This window comes from Topomyia yanbarensis, chromosome 2 (genome assembly GCF_030247195.1).
Source record: "Topomyia yanbarensis strain Yona2022 chromosome 2, ASM3024719v1, whole genome shotgun sequence".
In the NCBI taxonomy this organism is placed as follows: domain Eukaryota; kingdom Metazoa; phylum Arthropoda; class Insecta; order Diptera; family Culicidae; genus Topomyia; species Topomyia yanbarensis.
In genome coordinates, this window is record NC_080671.1 from 86,738,462 (window position 1) to 86,750,633 (window position 12,172).

At 46.6% G+C, this 12,172-nt stretch overlaps 1 protein-coding gene across 1 annotated transcript; it reads right to left on the reverse strand.

The window, feature by feature from the left end:
• Nucleotides 1-6,333: 6,333 nt before the first annotated feature.
• Nucleotides 6,334-11,929, reverse strand: LOC131679573 (aldo-keto reductase family 1 member B1-like). The gene is made up of 4 exons (XM_058960312.1): nucleotides 11,837-11,929; nucleotides 10,458-10,842; nucleotides 6,653-7,425; nucleotides 6,334-6,599 (listed from the first exon to the last, which is right to left on the reverse strand). The coding sequence occupies exons 1-4, from the start codon at nucleotides 11,927-11,929 to the stop codon at nucleotides 6,471-6,473; spliced, it is 1,380 nt and encodes a 459-aa protein (XP_058816295.1). The 3' UTR covers nucleotides 6,334-6,470.
• Nucleotides 11,930-12,172: the final 243 nt, after the last annotated feature.

A 12,172-nucleotide genomic window follows, 5' to 3' on the forward strand; every position in this document is an offset into this window, starting at 1 on the left:
CCTGCTGCGAGTTGGGGAGCTTTGCTAGGATATGGTGGGGCTCAGATTGGGCTCTTCTAAACCTCTAAAAAAGGCATAACTCCGAAAGCAGCTCCGACGAAGCGAGTCTGTGCCGCTTCTGCTAAGATCCTAAGATTCCAATAATCTAAGATCTAGGCAATAAAAGCACTCTAGCCCAACCGGAGTGCCAACCGGCACATCAGGATCGACGCCAGTAACATCCTGATTATGGTATACTGGCCATGGCGAACGTCAACGGACAGGACACGGATGACGAATAGGATGGCGACTTTGGGCTGACAGGCATGCTGTTCTACTCCCTGAGTAAGGAAGGATGACACCGACTTGAAATGGCGAGTGGGCTAACAGCATGGCTGCCTCCGTCCCAACAAAACCCTGGCAGGTCTCCGGGTACGTTCGAAACTCGCCATCATTTGGTTGGTGGTACTAGGTTCGGTTGAAGCATTCCCGATTTACGCCGATCCGGCTCTGAACACTACTCCCCATGAAGGATAGTGTCAATCCTTGCATGACCTCACTGCTGCTTTTTGGCAGCATAGATAATCATGGGGTCGCGAGAGGCGACTATGTGCAGCGAGTGGAGATAGCGGCCCGGAGTTGGGACCCAATAAAATGGAGAAAAAACAAGCAACCGATATAAATGGAGCAGGCACGGTGAATCCGTTTGCCAGAGGTGGGTTGGTGAGGTCACCACCACCAATAGTAGCTGAAGTCATCCAGCAAGAGCAGGAGGAGGGAAAACCGAAGCAACAGCAGCAACAAAAACAGCCGGAGCAGAGCGGAATGAGTTACACCCCACAAACGCCAAAGGTAGTGGTAGCGAGGCACTTGGTGGAGGAGCTCCACAAGTTCGTGGACACGAGAAACAATGTCCACAAAGACATTAAGGAGATGGTCATCAAAATCCGGAAGGCGCTACTATCTGCCGTGAAAGAGTACGATACGGCAACGCAGAGGGCAGATTCAGCTGAGCGAGCATCGGCGTTGGCTAAGGCCACTATCCTCCTAGCCCCTCCGAAACAGGGTAAGGAGAGGCAGATTGGAGTGAAGAACACGCCAGCTCCCATAACTCCAAAGAGGACAAGATCCTCGCCAGAAAACGAAAGACCAGGCGGGTCAAAGAGGCAGACGCTCGAGGACGCTGTTGCTACCGAAGGGTGAAAGCTGGAGTACCGTTGTAGGTCGGAAGGAGAAACGCGGGAAACAGCAAAAAAAGAAGGAGGAGCGAAAAGGGGAGCAGAAGAGGAAATCAGAACCCTCTGCTCGTCAGAAGGCGCCTAAGGGAGAAGCCGTGCTCGTCAAAGCAAATGACGAGACTACGTACGCAGCACTGCTCAAAAAGGTCAGAGAGGACCCGGAGCTGAAAGATTTGGGGGAAAACGTGTTAAGAGTCAGGCGTACCCAAAAAATGAGATGCTCCTCGAGCTTAAGAATACTACGACTAGTAGCTCTGCCTTGCGTTTACCGGTAACCGCTGCAGACAAGGCGCTGGAGGTAGGTAAAGTTACAGTTGGATGGTCGAGATGCCTACTGAGAGCCGCCCCACGAGTAAATAAACAAGCGGAGAAATGCTTCAAATGTTTAGGCTTTGGACATTTAGCAGGGGCTTGCAAAGGCCCGGACAGATCCGGGATGTGCTGGAAATGCACACGCAGAGACCGATGTGCTTGCTTTGCACCCCAGCGGAAGGAAACGACCATCAGACGGGTGGCTTTAAATGCCCAGCCTACAAGAAGGCGACTGCAGGCCAACGGTGATGGAGGTGACCCAGATAAACCTGAATCACTGTGATACCGCACAGCAACTGTTGTGACAGTCTACGACAGAAACTATGTGCGATGTCGCTTTGATCGCCGAGCCTTATCAAGTCCCCCCTAATAACGGTAACTGGGTGGCGGATAGATCAGGAACCGCTGTGATACAAGTAATGGGAAGATTCCCCATCCAAGAAGTGGTAGAACGTTCATACGAGGGTTTCGTGATAGCCAAAATCAACGGCATCTTCGTATGTAGCTGCTACGCTCCCCCAAGGTGGACAGTAGAGTAGTTCAGCCTAATGCTGGAGCAGTTAACCGAGCAGTTGATCGATCGGAAGCCGGTAGTCATTGGTGGTGACTGCAACGCATGGGCTGTGGAATGGGGCAGTAGAGTAACCAACACAAGAGGGTGAATCCTGCAGGAAACTCTAGCGAAGTTAGACGTACGATTGTGCAATGAAGGCTCTGTTAGCACATTTCGGAGAGACGGGAGGGAGTCTATCATCGACGTCACATTCTGCAGTTCCTCATTGACGACGAACATGAATTGGAGAGTATGCGAAACGTATACGCATAGTGACCACCAGGAGATTCGCTACCGTATCGGTCAACGGAACCCCGCGGCAGTACAGAGAAGGGTGACCGGTGAACGAAAGGCAGAAGAGGCGAAAACCTTCAACAAAGACCTCTTTGTTGAGGCACTTCGGCCGAACGGCGGGACCGAGAACGTGGATGCGGCTGACCTAACAAGAAGGATTGTGGCGGCTTGTGACGCCACAATGCCGCGAAAACGAACCACGCAACAAACGGCGTCCAGCTTACTGGTGGAACGAGACGCTTAGTACGTTAAGCGCTGCTTGTCTCAGAGCCAGAAGGCGGGCCCAAAGAGCAAAGTCGGAACCAGATAGAGAAGAGCGTAAGGCAGCGTTTTGGGAAGCTAGGGCCGCTTTAAAACGGGAGATCAGACTTAGCAAGTCAGAGTGCCATAAGGAGCTATGCCGAGAAGTAGACGCCAATCCCTGGGGTGACGCATACCGAGTCGTGATGGCGAAAATGAAGGGTCCGACGACGCCAGCCGAAATGTGTCCGAGCAAGTTGAAGATAATCATCGAGGGTCTTTTCCCGAAGCACGATCCAACTATATGGCCACCGACACCGTACGGCGAAGAAGAAGGAACAAGCACGGATCGGCAAGTGACTAACGACCAGCTAGCAGAAGCATCGAAGCGCCTAAAATCAAAGAAAGCTCCTGGTCCGGATGGAACACCAAACGTAGTACTGAAAGCTGCGATCCTGGCATATCCGGACATGATCAGGATAGTGATGCAGAAGTGCCTAAATGAAGGCAACTTCCCCGAAATGTGGAAGGTCCAGAAGCTGGTGTTGCTGCCGAAGCCAGGAAAGCCACCTAGCGACCCGACCTCGTACAGGCCCATATGCCGCTGGATACACTCGGAAAACTCCTGGAAAGGATCATTCTTAACAGGTTGACGAAATTCACGGAAGGTGAGCGCGGACTGTCCAAGATGCAGTTCGGTTTCCGCAAAGGAGCATCGACAGTGGATGCAATTCGGATAGTGCTCGAGAGTGCTGAGAAGTCATCTAAACAGAAGCGAAGAGGAGATCGATACTGTGCTGTGCTCACGATAGATGTTAAGAACGCGTTCAACAGTGCCAACTGGGAAGCCATCGCTGCAGCGCTGCATAGAATGAGGGTTCCCGACTATCTATGCCAGATCCTGAAGAGCTACTTTCAGAGCAGAGTGCTGCTGTACGAGACGAGCGAAGGATAGAAGTCATTGCGTGTCACAGCGGGCGTTCCTCAGGGCTCCATTCTCGGTCCAACCCCCCTTTGAAACGGGATGTACGATGGGGTCTTAACGCTGCAGCTGCCTAGGAAAGTGAAAATCGTAGGTTTCGCGGACGACGTGTCACTAACGGTGATGGGTGAGACACTCGAAGAAGTGGAGGTGTCGGTGATGGAGACAATAGACGCGATCGAGAGCTGGATGAACGGGGTCAAGCTGCAAATAGCTCACCACAAGACGGAGGTGTTGTTGGTCAGCAACTGAAGATCGGTTCAACGGATGCAGATCGACGTCGGAGGGCACGTGATTGCATCGAAACGTGCATTGAAGCAATTGAGAGTTATAATCGACGACCGGTTGAGCTTCAACAACCACGTTGATTACGCCTGTGAAGTGCTGCGCTGAAAACCAAGCAGAACCGTGAAAAGCTAAACAGGACATTCCGACTGATGGCCGTACGAGTCGCGAGTGCCTTCAGAACAATATCGTCGGAGGCAGTATGCGTTATCGCCGGGATGATCCCCATCTGCATTACCCTGACGGAGGACGTGGAATGCTATCAGCGGAGAAATGCACGTAACGCTAGGAGACTGGTTCGAGCGAACTCGTTGGCTAAATGGCAACAGGAGTAGGACAACGCGGAGAAAGGAAGGTGGACCCACCGACTCATCCCAAATGTATCGGCCTGGGTACATAAGAAGCATGGAGAGGTGACCTTCCATTTGACGCAGTTTTTGTCCGGGCACGGATGCTTCCGGAAGTACATGCATCGGTTTGAACATGCTTCGTCACCCCTTTGCCCGGAGTGTGCGACTGTGCAGGAGACACCGGAACACGTGGTCTTCGAATGTCCTAGATTCGAAGAAGTTCGTAGGGGTATACCTGGTATGACAGTGGACAATATCGTCGAAGAGATGTGCCGGGACGAACATACCTGGGACGCTGTCAACAGAGTGGTCTCGAGCATACTCTCCGAGCTGCAGAGGAAGTGGCGAAGAGACCAGCAAGAAGCCGCAAATCGGGTTTCGAGAGAAATTCCGCCGCCGGGGAACTCTCCAGCTGTGTAGACTAGGTCCACCGCCGGGGACCAGTTGAGTAGTACGTGACGTAGCACCGAGTTGGGTCGTCGGGGCGCCTGGGAATCGGACGTCAAGCTTCACCGGAATCGCTGAACCGACCTCGACATCCTACCGGGTAGCTCGTAAGTAGGCTAGATCCGCCGCCGGGGATTAGACCGAGTAGACCGCGTCGCAGAGCTAGCAGTGGGTCGTTGGGGCACTGGTGAACCGGAAGCTACGCTCCAACCGGAATCGCCGGATAGACCTCAGCACCTACTGTATGGCCCGTTGAGTAGGCTAGATCCACCGCCGGGGACTAGATCGAGTAGATCGGGACGACGCGGAGAGCTAAATGGCTCACAAAAACGAACATCGGAATCAGGAGAAATCTACCGCTCGGTTGCAGGAGAATAGGCTAGATCCATTGTTGAGGACTAGACTGAGTAGTTCGTGAACAAGTGAGGGCGGGAGCTGAATGGCTCATCGGGAAAGTAAAGCCAAACGGAACGAGAGGAAGCCAAAGGGCTCAAGAAATTGTGGTGCTAAAACAAAAGAAGAATCGGTATCGGGAGAGCCTCCTTCGCCGGGGAACTCTCCGTCGGCGTAAGCTAGATCCACCGCCGGGGACTAGATTGAGTAGACCGCGACGAAATACCACCAGTCGCAGGTCGTCGGGGCATCAGCGAACTGGACGCCCTGCTCCACCGGAATCGCCGAACTGACCTCGACATCTGGTTGGTTGGCTCGGTTTCGGGAGAACTTCTCTCGCCGGGGAATTCTCCGTCGGAGTAGGCTAGGTCCATTATCGGGGACTAGACCGAGTAGTTCGCGAACAAGTCTGGTGCTCAATGAGTAAACGGTGCTGAATGGTGCGAGAAGGGAGTTGCGGTGCTAACTGGCACAAGGAAGCCGAAGGGCTCGGTGAATTAGACAGTCTGAAGTTTGCCGCCCAGACTGTACTCGTAGGGGAGGAGTACTAAGCCTCGACTCACAGCCAGCTTTCCGACTGCCATGCAGAACTTGCCAGTCTGTGTGGATGGTAGAGAATTGGTGGTGTGTAGAGTAGTGGGGCTGTAACCCTGCGGAAGAAACGAACTAGTAAGTAGTTGAATTAGAGTGTGTGCTATGCACATAAACTTTAATTGATCATTAGTGATACAGACCCGCAAACTAGAGTAATGTTACATCAATTTTAATATGTTTTACATCATTTTAACATCATGGTGGTACCAGTTTATATGGGAATTTACTGTGTGACCGCACTCTTCAACCCGTAACTCCGGAACTCGGATCAACTAAAAATTCAATAGCAGCTTATGGGAGCGTTATACCTTTCAGATGAAGCTAAGTTTGCGAAAATCGGTTCAGCCATCTCTGAGAAAATTGTGAGTTTAAATGACACACACACACATACATACACACACAGACATTTGCCGATCTCGACGAACTGAATCGAATGGTGTATGACACTCGGCCCTCCGTTAAAAAGTCGATTTTTACAGTGATTGCATAGCCTTTCTTTATATGAGAAAGGCAAAACATATAGAAATCAAATTCTTTGTTATATTGTTATAAGGTTTAACAATAGATGCTTTAGGAAAAACATTGCCATAAAAATTTATATCCACAATAAAAGCTGCATTTAGAAAAGCATAGTAGTATATTTAAACTGATTTTTTTTCCATTTGAGTACATTGCGACTTATGCCCTCATGAAAAATCTGTGTCAATGTGTGCATCCGGGTATCTGGTCCAACCAACCAAAATTACGACCTATGGTTTCAAAGTATAATGTTTTGATCCCTTGAGGTACTCCAAATGGGCATATCATTTTAATTCTACTGATTCCAGCACCTGAAGATCGCTCTGAGTTAGCTTAAAATTTAACACGTCCAAGTTCTCCTTCAATCGGACATAACGTTTCGATTTCGGTAATGGAACAGTTCCAATTTCTATCTGGAAGTAGTAGTTATTAGCCAATATCAAAAACACCATTTAAACATACTCACCAAATATCGTAAGGCAATTTGTTCAACTGATTTTCCATATTTCGAAGCAATTGTTTTCAGTCCATCCGAATACAGATAAGCAGGCTTCATTTCCAGTGGCTTTGGTTTGCCTAGTGGACTGTAACCCATTATAAGAATCCGATGCTCCTCGCAATAGCTCCTCATCTCAGCCTGATTAAAACCCATCGAACATTCGACCAGGTTAACCGTCGGTCGAATTACGCCATTATCAAGAATCGTTTGTATTTGTTGTATGCTGAAATTGGAAACTCCGATCGAACAAACCAACCCCTTCCACTGACATTTCTCCAATGCTCGCCACGTGTCCAAGGGTACCACGGAATTATCAATTTCCTTGTGATTACCTGATTCCTGCCTCGCAGCACTACTCTTATATTCCAAAGAAAGCGGTGTATGCAAAAGGTACAAGTCGATATAATCCAATCCTAACTGATTCATTGACCGCCGGCAACTTTCCTCGACTCTTTCTGGGTGATGATAGCGCGGATCCAGTTTGGATACAAGGATCAATTCTTCGCGTTTCACTTTTCTTTCGGAAACCATTTCTCGAATTGCTTGACCGACGATCGATTCATTTCCATGGACATAAGTTGTATCAAACAGTCGATATCCAGCATCGATTGCAGCTTTAACCGCTTTTACTGTAGCTATTCCGTCATCTCCGGTACTTTTGTACGTTCCAAGTCCAATGGCAGGGATTTGTCGGCCGTTGTTTTTTTTTTTTTTTGTTGTCGCTGTCTTTGGCTTTAGACCTGGAGTGGTCCATCTCGCCATTCGTTTTGTTCTTGGTTTTCGATGTTCGGTTGTCTGTGCGCTCAGAAGTTTATTTCTGCTTCATGTAGAAAGCTTGTGATTTGTTTTAATTCATCCGTTTTGTTTTCCTCCAGTATATTTTTCAAAGGTTTTTTGCTGTCTAAAACTTTATAATATGATCTGGTCATCATCCATTTTACGCAGTCGTATAATATGTGCTCGATGTTTTCCTCTTCGTTACACGTATCACATTGGTTGCTTGTCTCCCAGCCCCAATTGTATTTTCGATCTTTTGTTGTGCAGTGATTGGATCTGATCCTGTTTAGCGTTATTTTTTCGTCGGTCGATAGATTGTGTATTGTGTTTTCTTTGAACCAAACTTTTTTACAGGGTTCCTTGGCAAATTCGAAGTGCTTTACCCCTTTGCTCTCTGATGCTGTTTGGTATTCTCTTACCCAGCTGTTCCAGATTTCTTTCTTAGCTAGTTTTAAGGTGTCTCCCAACGTCAGTGTTTCGAAGTTGTTTTGCGGGTAAGCAGTGGTTTGTACCGCCAGCATGTCGGCTTTTTCGTTACCGATTATACCTACGTGGCTTGGTACCCATTGGATACTTATCTGGTTTTCGAGTTGCTGAGATTGATATATCAATGTGAAGATATCTAGAACTATGTGATTTGTGTAAACCGTATTTCTGTTTTTGATCATTTCGCATGCACTTTTAGAGTCTGTAATGATGACTGCTTTACTGTAGTTTTTTTCGTTGCATATGCGGATGGCATCGCGGATCGCTATAAGCTCCGCGTTTGTGATGCTTACGTTCGCGTTTATCTTGCTGGTTCTACTTATTTGGTCCTGTGAATCTAATGCGGCCGTCGCTACTCCGTTCGCATTTTTCGAGGCATCTGTATATATTTTGTTGAACTCTTGGTAATCGTTGGTTATCGTTTCTGTAGCTAATGCTTTCCATCTCGCGGCTGATATATTTTCCTTTTTAGCGTCATTGGTTAGTAGATTCGTTCTAACGTTGATTTCGCAATTTTTGGTTCTTTGTCCCTCGGTTCTCATGTTTTCGTTGTAGCTCCTCATTTGGTACAGTATGTCCATGTGTTTTTCTGCCAATATCGTCATATACGTTTCGTTGTTCTTTTCCTCTTCCAATGTTTTATCGATGAACTTCCGGTTGGGGTTGAATCCGTGTTTATTTTTTATCGTTTCCTTCAGTGCCAGCCACTCTACTCTTATTTCCATTGGCATTGCTCCACTATCAGCTAGCATGACGTTGACTGGCGTTGACCTTAGGTATCGCATGGACACTCTTACGTATACATTCAATATGGTTTCTAATTTTCGTCGGTTTGTTTTGGCTGCTGTCCCGTAGATGATTGAACCGTATTCCAGTTTCGATCTAATCAAGGCGTTGCCGATTTTGAGCAAGGTTTCGGGGTTTGCCGGACTTTTTCTATTCGATATCATTTTTAATAAGTTTAGACTGCTTTTGCTTTTATTTGTTATGTCTTCTATGTGCTTCCTGTAGTTCATCCCTCGGTCGACGACAAATCCGAGATGTTTATGCGTATTTTGCAGTTGTATATCTTCGTTCTGTAAGCGTAGTTTGATACTGGTATCTGCGATTTTGCTGAAATTGATGGCCACACATTTCGCGGGGTTAATGGATAAATTCATTTCTTGTAGGCTTTGTCTAAATTTCTCCAGGTACCTATTTGCCTTGTCTACCACCTCGGTGCCATCTGCAGTCACTATCACCGCAAAATCGTCCGCAAATTGTGTTAGCACTACGCCTGTTTCCTCGCAGGAATGTAAGCCTGCAGTGTACAAGTTAAATAGAAGCGGAGATAGTGGGCATCCCTGTGGAAGTCCCATGTTAGCTTCCACCGATAGTATTTCGCTTTCCGTTGTTTGCAGTTGGATTACTCTGCTTCTTAGGTATTCGAACAGCCATTCGATTATGTCTTTCGGAATTCCTTTGTTCTGTAGAATGGTTAGCAGTTTTTGGCAGTCCACTGTGTCGAAAGCTCGTTCCACGTCCAAGAAAATTGCGATGGTGCTCTTTTTGTTATTTTTGGCTTCTTTAACTGTGTTAACTATATAATTTACACAACTGATTGCTGAGTGGTTTTTCCTAAATCCAAATGACAGCTTCGGAAATAACTGCCTCTCTTCAGACATGCTATATAGGCGGTCTTTTATGACAGTGTTGATCGTCTTCAAGAAGACGTTCATCAGGGCTATACCTCTTTTCCCTGATGCATCCATGGGGTCTTTGTTAGGTTTCTGGATGAGTATAAGTTTGCTTTGTCTCCATTTCACTGGAATGTTTTTCGTGTGCCATACCTCACCTAATTGATTGCAAACTTCGCTTAGAATGTTTAATTTTAGACCCTTTAGTAATCTGAACGATATGTTGTCTGGTCCTGGAGAGGAGTGGTCCTTTTTCATGAAGAGAACTTTCGAGATTTCTTCAAAGGATAGTGGAGCTACGACTGAATTATCATCTGATGCCTTGTATTGTCCTGACGGAATTACAAGCTCTGTGTTTTTTGCTTTATATGTTTGTTCCATAAATTGTTTGGCTAATTGATGTGGGGGAAAATGTTCTGCCTTCCTGTTCTTTCCTGTTAATGCCGTATCAATGCCTCGAATTATATTCCAGATCTGTCTTGTTGGGGTAGATTCGTCAATTTTCTCTTTCATGTCTCGATCGTGCTTGCGTTTTTCCCTCCTAACTTTCCTTTTAAAAATTGCTCTTGCTTTTTGTAGTTCGATTTGCGTTTGTAAGGTTTTGTTTTTGTTAAACAGTTTTAGCTTCCTTCGTTTTTCGTCGTACGCTTGCTGTATTTCCTCATTCCACCATCTTTTTAGAAAGTTAGCTTTTTTGTTCGTTATCGTATATGAAGCTTCACTTATTTTTTCCTCAAAGATCTCTTGCAAATCCGATGGATTGCCTATGCATTGCGGCTGGATTTGATTGATTTTTTCGATTGCTTTCTTCACGTTAATTTTTGTGATTTTACCTACGACGACTGGCGCTTCCAGCGTGATTTCGATTATGATGCAGAGATGTGTGCTGCCGAACTCTTCTTGTACCACTTCCCAAGAAGCATGTGCTGCGATTTCCCTTGTTGCGAATGACAGGTCAATAGCTGTGGGTGCGCAGTTAATTCGGGGTATGGTGGTTGTTTGGCCATTATTTAGCAGGATCAGTTTCGATGCATCTAGCTCCTGTACGATCGTCTTTGCTTTCTCACATGGTCTTGCCTCTTCCTCCCACAGCGGGTGCCTAGCATTAAAATCGCCTGTTAAAAGCAACTCTCCGTCCACTTTCTTCAAATATTTGAGCAGCTCTCCGATTTTTTCTGCTACGGTTTTTACTATTTTCTGATCCGGTGGCGCGTAAGGCTGGATGTTGTTGGCTCGAATCAAAACTTGTCGAAAGTAAACAAAGTTCATTTCATATCGTCAACCTGGCGCCCAGGTGGTGAAATCAACGGAGTGCTGGAGCGTTGCCAGAAAAATTTTATTTCCAGATCAAATTGTACTAAACTTCCCAGTTTAACACAGCCGGAATGCTGGCTGGTTCTAATTCGTATTCCGGCTCCGGTGACACAACCGATTCAAGTTAGAATGTTTAAGGGGTACCATTTCGATGCGGCTTAGCCGCATAACCGAGGCCTAGAGGGCGAGGTGGCCACCGACCCGCCGTCGGAAGCAAGCGAACCTGTGATCCACTCGTTTGCCCGGCTTACTCAAACATAGGGGCTATCCCTAGTTTAAGTCCGACTGAGCGGTAGCGAAGTCGGACAGCACGCGCAAAAGCGATGTGGCGTAGCCACATTGGGTGCTGGACACAAAATAAAATTGGCAACGCTAGCAAAATGTAAACACAAATGAACACTCCGGATGAACCTATCGTCAATTGACATTTCGACGAGTTTTGATTCGAGCCAATAATATGGGCCCGGCGCGTAAAGTGAGATGATTGTGAAGTTGATGGAAAGATTTCTTGTTCGGATGGCGACTAGTTCCAAGGGGTGAAAATTGCCCAACTGAACGTTTTCAAAATAAACATCTTCTCGGACTAGTAATCCTACACCGCCAAAGCCTTCCTCTCTACATTTGGTTACCAAAGTATATCCCCTAATTTTGTATTTCTCTGTTGGCTTCATCCAAATTTCTTGTATGCTAGCGATTGCTATACATTCTCTTTTCAGGAACATTGTAATTTCTTCTCTTGTTTCGATTGGTCTAATTGATTGTATATTGTTTTGTAAAATTCGAACGTTTCTATTCATAACTGGGTTTCACTCTCTTCTATTTCCTCATTTGTGTTGTTTGCTGTCTGTTCCTGTGGGTCTATGAAATCGTTTATTATTTCCATTAGGGTTGTGCTTACTTTTATTATCAGTAATTCGTAGTTGATGTCTGATGCTTCCTTATTGTACATTTCCAGATTTATGCCGGCTTGTAGCTTCATTAGTCTTGCCATTGTTTTTAGATTTTTCCAACAGTTCTGCATATCTGTCATTGTCCTCTCCCATTCACTAGCTCTGTGTGGGTTATCTTTAAATTCGTGGTCTTCTTCTCTCTCGTACTCTCTTTGTGGTTGTGTTTTTGTATTTTGTGTTGGTTTTGTGCGAGCTTTAGACTGTGTCCATACTGTTCTGTATTGTGTGCTATGTTGCCTGTTTTGTACTCTCTGTTCTAGCTCCGGGAATTCTTCAAGATCCTG

Excerpts from the sequence above, each read along its gene's own strand:
- LOC131679573 (XM_058960312.1), bottom strand. The coding sequence starts at position 11,929 with ATGGCAAGACTAATGAAGCTACAAGCCGGCATAAATCTGGAAATGTAC. Across the intron at positions 10,843-11,836 it reads ACGAATTACTGATAATAAAA|CCTTACGCGCCACCGGATCA; the intron begins GTAAGCACAACC and ends AACAACATCCAG. Across the intron at positions 7,426-10,457 it reads GGAAGCGCCAGTCGTCGTAG|GTCTAAAGCCAAAGACAGCG; the intron begins GTAAAATCACAA and ends GGACCACTCCAG.